This window comes from Sceloporus undulatus, chromosome 3, assembly GCF_019175285.1.
Source record: "Sceloporus undulatus isolate JIND9_A2432 ecotype Alabama chromosome 3, SceUnd_v1.1, whole genome shotgun sequence".
Lineage (NCBI taxonomy): Eukaryota > Metazoa > Chordata > Lepidosauria > Squamata > Phrynosomatidae > Sceloporus > Sceloporus undulatus.
In genome coordinates this window covers 213,781,029-213,788,518 of record NC_056524.1, presented here as the reverse complement: position 1 = coordinate 213,788,518, position 7,490 = coordinate 213,781,029, and the positions used below count along the sequence as shown (strand labels likewise).

At 47.6% G+C, this 7,490-nt stretch overlaps 1 protein-coding gene across 3 annotated transcripts in view; it reads left to right on the top strand.

The window, feature by feature from the left end:
- The first annotated feature begins 677 nt into the window (after window positions 1-677).
- Window positions 678-7,490, top strand: part of CRTAC1 (cartilage acidic protein 1) — a 52,773-nt gene continuing 45,960 nt past the window's right edge. For all 3 annotated transcript variants that reach the window (XM_042459478.1, XM_042459480.1, XM_042459479.1), the window contains exon 1: window positions 678-848. In XM_042459478.1, the coding sequence (XP_042315412.1) occupies window positions 792-848 (57 nt within the window). In that variant the 5' untranslated portion in view covers window positions 678-791. The remainder of the gene's footprint in view (window positions 849-7,490) is intronic.

The following is a 7,490-nucleotide window of genomic DNA, read 5'->3' as shown; positions in this document are numbered from 1 at the left end:
GGCGTTGCCCGACAATCCAGACTGGGAAATTCTGTACGAAAGAAATGGAAGGAGGGAGGGAGGCAAAGAGATAGCGAAAGAATGCACAGCCAAGCGATGCCTTCGCCTTCACCCCCCCCCAGCCCCCCTCCTTGGGATGCCTCCCTGACTGAGCCCGGCCGCGGGGGGATGGGTCCCATTCCTTGGTCCTTCTCTCTCTCCAAAGCATCTTCCATCTTCCTCATCATCTCCTCTGGGGAGGATGGAGGACGGACAAAGCAGCTGTGAGCATCCTTGCTTAGCCAGGGGCAGCGCTCTGGAAAGAGTCTTCACTGTGGGAAGAACCCGGTTTGAGAGCGGCTGAAGTGTTTTTGGCTGCGTGCGTGGAATTCTGGGAATGGGAGTGGGTTGTAACTGCCCTGGAGTGGTCCTCCAACCCATTCCCATTCCCAGAATTCCAAGTACGCAGCCGAAAACACTTCAACCGCTCCTGAACCCGGGTTATTCCCGCAGTGCGGACGCCTCCTTTGGCCCCGCGCACTCTTCCCCTGCAATTCCAGGTAGTAAATCAGTGCCACGTGGCTCCACCTCCGGGGCTGGCCATTGGCTGCCCGCCTGGCTCTGGCCTGCCTGATTGGCCGCCTCCCGGGCACAAGGCTGCATTTAAAGAGCAGCCCCCGACGCCGGAGAAGAAGGAGAAAGAGAAGGGAAGGGGAAGAAGGGGTTCTCCTCCTCCTCCTCCTCCTCCTCCTCGGCTGGAGAGGGAAGGGCATCGGCGCCAGGGACCGGGGCTGCCCGCCCTCCGGCCAGGGATGGTGCCTGGGCAGCAGGCAAGCATGGCCTCCCCTTGGCATCCCCCCCTTTGCCCGGTGAGTAGCCTGTGCTGGACCAGGCACTGCCCGATGCCAAGACCGGCGGCGGGCAAAGTTTCCCAAAGAGGCTGGAGACTTCGGGGGAAGCTGGAAGTTGGGACTCGGGAGGGAGCGGAGCGGACGGGAGGGGGGTCCGGGCCCAGGTCCCGGGAGACGGAGAGACCTCCACCTCCCCTCCTCCTTTTCCTCCTGCTCCTCATTCTCTTTCCTCTTCCCCATCCTCTTCCTCCTCTTCCCTCTTTTTTTCTTCTTATTCCTCCGCTTTTTCCTCATCCTCTTTCTCCCCTTCTTCCTCTTTTTTCTTCCTCTTCTTCCTCTTCCCCTTCCTCCTTCCCTTCCTCCCTTTCCCCCTTCCTCTTCCACCTCTTCTCCCTTTATCTTCTTCTTCTTCTTGCTCTTCCTCCTCTTCCCTGTCTTTCTCTTCTTCCTCTTTCCCCTTCCTCCTCTTCTTCGTCCTCTTCCTTCTTCATCTTCCTCTTCCTCTGGGTCGGGGAGGGCGAAACTCGTGTGGACGGAGCCCCTGGGGCCTGGGGTTCAGAGGCGAGAAGGGAAGGGCGGCCAGGGCTGAGGATGCCCGGGAATCAAGGAAGCGGAGAGAAAGTGGGCATCGGAGAAGGAGGAGGCGGCGGGTGCGGAAGGGATGTTCCCGGAGAGATGACCTTTCGGGGCGCCCAGCTTTTCCATTTGGGGCTCTGCTGAGAAAGGGGAGCCGGGAGTTGCAGAGGGCTCCTTGCCTTCCCCTTGCAGACCTGCCCCCAGCCTCGCTAGAGGAAGATGCCAGCCTGCTCTCTCTGGGTGTCCCAAGGGTGGCAAGGTCCCTTTGCTCTTAAGGTGACTCCTTGTTTCCATCTGGCTCCGCCGGCGGCAGTGGAGGCTGCTGCTGCTGCTGCTGCTATATTGGCTTTGCCCCAAGTTTGCTTGGGCTGGCTTTTCCCCCTGCAGTGTGGCCCAGGGAGGGCAAGGGTGCCAAGGGTCTGAAGTACAACTCCATGGGTCCCACTGCTGCCTCCTGGCCTGGTTCTGACTCTCACAGCTTTTGCAAGGAAGGGAGACCCACTTGCCTGCAGCAGTGATGCAGGTTCTGGGATGGTGCTCCAAGAAGACACTTTCTGTTAGTAGGGTGGCATCAGGAGAGCAAAAATTGAAAACAGTCACAAGCCTAAGGGGCATGTCTCTTGGACCCCTGACTCCTACCTCTGATCATGCCCCTCTTTTTGCCTTACTGAGGAGTTTGTTTGCACTCAGAGTGTATGCGCTAGCCTCACTTGGGAAGACTGTTGGGTGCCTTCGAGCTTTGCGATGTTCCCAGGCTATTTTGATGGTACCACACTTCATTGGCTCCACTGTTGCGAGATCACTCACTGAGCAGGATGTGTGCATGCATTTGGATAATGGCACTGTGAGCTAGTGATGTCACTAGTCCACAGTAGTGCAGGAAATGTTATGTCACTGTGAGGGCTGGAGGGATAGATCTTATGTGGGAGATGGCAACACTGCTGGCACTGTAACACCATGGAGGATAAATAGCAGGAGGTGTGCATAAGCAACTGCTTGCCGGCATATGACACTGATACAATTAAGTTTAAGCATCTGCTGAGTGTAGTTATCTAGAAATTAGCTATCATTGCTACGTCCCCCTGAATGGAATGGGAGAATTAGTTTGAGGCAGCCTTTTCAATATCTTCACAGTTGTGCATTCACTTGGAGAGGAGGAAATTACAATCAGAGCTGGGGAAAGTTATAAGTTCAGACCAAGCTGCCCAGAATCCCCCAGTCAGGCTGATGAATTCTGGGATTTGTAATCCAAAACATAACACACACAAACTCCAGGATTAATACATTCTGATGCAAACTCTGCTATCTTCCCACCATGTGGAAAAAGTTTTGTTGTCCCACAGAGGACCATCTGCCTTTCCTGCAGACCTCTAACGATCTCTGTAGGTGTTCTAGATTATGGCCACTTCTAATGTATACATGGGTACAAACTGCAGTATAATCAACCACACCCTTCAGATGCATGAAGAGAATGGAATGCACAGCATAAATCAGGTGCTTTCTCCTTTGTCCAAGTTGGAAATAAGGCTTGGAAATAAATAAGTTTTCATCCACCTGGTGCACTAGCACCGTATTATTACTATCTTCATTTAGAGTTACAAGAACTGGGCTCAGGCAAATTGCACCACATGTGAAGCATAAGCATCCGCCCAACATGCTGCATGGGGCAAACTCACAGCGATGCGAGAACAGAATTACCATCTTTGTATTGCTTTCTTTGCCCAAGAGGTGGCTGATTTGCTGAAATAGAAAATGGTGGTGCGCTCAGAGTCATGGAGGGGACTTCCATCAATGTCAGTGGCCAGAACAAGATGGCGACAAAGTATTTTCTTGCATTTGTTAAGGCATCAGCAAAAGTGAATCCATACCATGGAGTCCTAGTCAGAGCTTGCCAAGGTAACTAACATTGTTTTGGAGCTTTATTTAGATTAGGGATACATTGCCCTTAAAGCTGGGTTATGGCTTACCCAGTCTCTACTTTCCATCCTTGGAGCTGACCAAGAGGGACAGAGGAAAGGAACAAACAACCCAGTGTTGAGCAGATAAGGCCTTGCTTAAATTCTGATTCCTCGTTTTTGTACATTTTCTTCAGTCTGGGAACAGGAGGCCCACCCCAGGTTTAGGGAAGGCTCCTCTGCCCTTACTATGCTGACATTTTGCTGCCTCTCCTCCCTTCACTTCAGTGAATTCAGTGGGCAGTGTATCAAACTTAGAGGGACCAGATTCCTGCTGCAAGATTCTGGACCTAAGGCTGGAGGATGGGATCTTGAAAAGAGAAGATGCCTGGAGACATCTTTCACTTTTGATTCTTTGAGTCTCCCATTCACTGTTCTTCTTTGAAAGCTCTTTAGTTAGTAAAATGAAAAGAGTAAAATCAGTGTGCCTCCTTCCTTCTGACTCTTTACACAATTCATGCTGGCTAAAGAGTTTCATGTAGGAATGGTGGGGTGGAATTCTTAGGTGTGATCATGGCACATAATTTTGTTTTTGGTGCAGACATTTCCCAGAAAGTTGTATCCAGCTGTGGGCTGGTAGTGTGTACACGCAGTGGGAAAGAGAGGACCCCAAATTATGGGTGACATCATAATGAACTTCCCCCTTCCTCAGTTCCTCAACATGGAAGAACCTTTTCTGTAAAGACATTGAAATATTGATAAGTAACCTTTGTGCCAGAAGTGGAGCAGTGAGATCCTGCAAGCTGCAGTGGGAAATCTAAGAGCCCCCAGGTGGAAAAGAAGGGGTTACAGACATACAGCTATCTCCCTGACTGCCTGTGCACAGGTGGAAGCTCTGTGGATGCTCCAAGTCTGTGTGTGTGTGGTTTAGGAAGGCAACTTAATTAATGGCCATTTCCCTAATGATCTATCTAAAAATGCTCACTGATGTATGGGTTTAATTAGCCCAAGCCAAACACTGAGAGCCCGATGGGTGGAACACACTGTCTCTGTCGCCAGGCACCTGTAACAGTCCTCTGTTTATGGAAACCTGTTTAATGATAACTTAATCTGGGCCTAAACCAGAGGATGGTGTCAGCATCCAAACTGTGTGTTCCCTTTGATGGATGGCTTCAGTGTGGCTGAACACATGGGGGATGCATTCTGTTTTTGCACCTTCTGACTAATTCTTAGGCCTAAAGGAATCTATACACTCATCCCTCCACATTTGCTAGGGTTAGGGGCACAGGACCCCCATGAATGTGGAAAAACCACAAATAACAAAAACATGATGCAGGTGTTTTTACCTGAAAGAACACCGCTCTAGGACTCTCTAAGTCCTCCAGTGCAACTCTGTGGTCAACATCTGCCAGACATTGACTATAGAATTGTGCTGGAGGAGCTACAAATGCCTAGTGGAGTGTTTTCTCTAGGAATCTCTAGGTCCTTCAGTGCACCTTTTGGTTAAAGTTGACCATAGAGTTGCACTGGAGGATCTAGATATTCCTAGAGAGAACATAATAATACAGTTCGTGAATAATCAAAGCCTCAAAAGTCAAAGCCGCAAATGTGGAGGGGTGAGTGTATTCTGGCCACTGTCTTCTTTATGTTGTGCCTAAGGTCAGAAATGAAACTTTGCTTCCACAACAACATGGAGCATGATGGCTCCTGGCATGGTGCAACATAACAGAAAGCATGGTACTTTGAAATAGGTGCTTGTCTCCTATATATCATGCATACACTAAAATCTTATTTCTGTGAGGCTTTTAATCCATTTGGTGTATATTATGTAGCCCTTTTGCTACATGGCCACATCATGAATCCCATTTGCCCCTAACTCTGTCATAGAACACAATGAGTGATATAAATCCCACACAGTCTACCCCCAGAGAACAATCCTCAGCACATGGTGATTCAGACCAGGGCCTTGGACCTAACAGGGTCTGGCTTCCCCTAGTCCAGGAGATGAATACATTTGAAATTGCATTTGTTTTGGGCATCAAAGTGAGTCCTTGTTATCTGCTGGGGCTTGGTTCTAGGATTTCCCGTGAATAACAAAATCTGTGGATGTTCAGTTTCCATTAAATATAATGGCATAGCAAAATGATGTCCCTTATATAAAATGGAAAATCAAAGTTTGCTATTTGGAATTTATACTTTTTTACAAATATTTTCAAACTGCGGATGTTTGAATCCGTGGATAAAAAAAAATCTGTGGATAAGGAGGGCCAACTGTATATGCCAGCTGCTGACATGAGTGAGTGAATCAGATACTTCGAGGTGGGTGCTAGCCCACCTCTATATCTTCTAGTAACTAAATGGAAAATATAATTGTGGAAGAGGCTGGAACCATAAAAAATGTTTGCTTAGCTGACCCCCAAAAGAGTAGCCAAGAGGTGGATATGGAAGAAATCTCAGCAAATTTGTTTGTTAGAATTTAGAATGTAAGGTCCTGCTATAAGAGGTCAAGGAAGTCCCAGAGGGCCAATAATGGAGCTAAAAAGGCTTTCTCTCTGTAGGAATCTCCACAAGACAGATCACATATTCCATAATGCACTTTGGCGACCCTTTTATTCACATGATCAAGATGGATAAAGCATGATGAAAGGGTGGGTTTCTCTCCCGCCACCCCTCCCAAGAGACTTTAAAGACAATATTGATTCTGCCCTACAGCAGTGATTATAAGAATACTCCAAGCTGACAGCCTTTGGTATGATGAGGAAATGCTGATTAACATAAGATATAAGAGCTTCCACAAGCAAGTGCTGACAAAATAAAGAACTGCATCCTTTACCAGGGAAGGCCCATTCATTAGGGGACTGCCTAAGGTGGCAGAAACTGAAGGGGAGGTATGGCAGCCGCTCTTCATTTTTTTTGGAGCCCTCCTCCTGAAGTTCCCTTTTGATGTATGTATGTGTATGTATGCATGCATTTGTGTGCCATGCACCTGCCTTGCATCAGGTAAGATAGCCTCTTTGCTGCCTTCAGGTGTAATAGAGGCTGTGATCCTGTCATCATGGTTGAAATAAGTTTCAGCTTTCTCTCTCCTTTGTCTCAGGCCAGCTTTGTTCTTCACCAAGATTTGACTTCTCTGATTGAGTGTACAAAGAAGGGTGGGGTTCACTCTTTTAAAGATTAGCAAGTCTAAATGGAAAAAGTGCCTTTCTGCTAGAAGAGTGATCCTCAAGTGAGAGAATGGCTAAACAATATGTTGAACAGTGTCTCTGGTTTAGAACACCTTGTGTGCCTTTCCTTTCCTTGTGGATTCACTGGCTGCAGATTAATATTCCAAAGAACCTGACTTGAAGAACAGTTTAGATTACTCTCACAGAGGTGGTTTTACCATTAGGTAGAGTTAAGGCAACTTCCTCAAGGACAAACAATAGCAACATCCTACTCCTTCCGAACAGAAGGAGAGGGGTGTGTGCCATACATGTTGTTCATTACCTTCTGAAGCCTTTCAGTTTGATAAGAGGACCTTCTCTTATTAGTCATATACTGTATTCATCTGCCAGTCCAGTTGACATCTGTATGTGGTGAGGGGTAAGGCCAGTGCTTTGCCTTGAGCACCAAAATGTGGTGAGATGGCTCTGGGCTTGCAATACATGTTAGTATTATGAAAATCAAAGTTAATGTACAATACATCTTTTGAAAATCCTTGCACACATCACTGGATATCTATTTCCTGATACACACAGGAACAAGTGTCACCTCCTACAACTGAAGAATACCTTTGGGTTATTCACTTGTTGTGGTGGGTACTTGGGGACTCCATAACTATTCAGTCCAAGGAATATGGCTGTTTTCCTTAGTACTCCAAATGGAGCCTCCTTGATAAGGGATAGTATTGACTGCTTGCTAGAGGCAAACTACAGGATAGAGTTTATTGCATCATATTCTGCTTGTTGGTGTCCTATAGCATGTGGTTGGTCCCTGATGGAAGCTGACTGCTCAATTAGCTGGATTATTGATCTGATCTAGCAAAGGGAGGGGAACCTTTTTCACAATGAAGGCCAAATTTCAGGGAAGTTCTCAGGGAATGTATTCCAGTAGTGGGGAAGGCCAAAGACAAAAAGGTGAGATCAAAAATAGCAGTCTATTTTAACTCAAAACTTTTCATGCCAGTATCTAAGCCTTGGGAGAGACATTT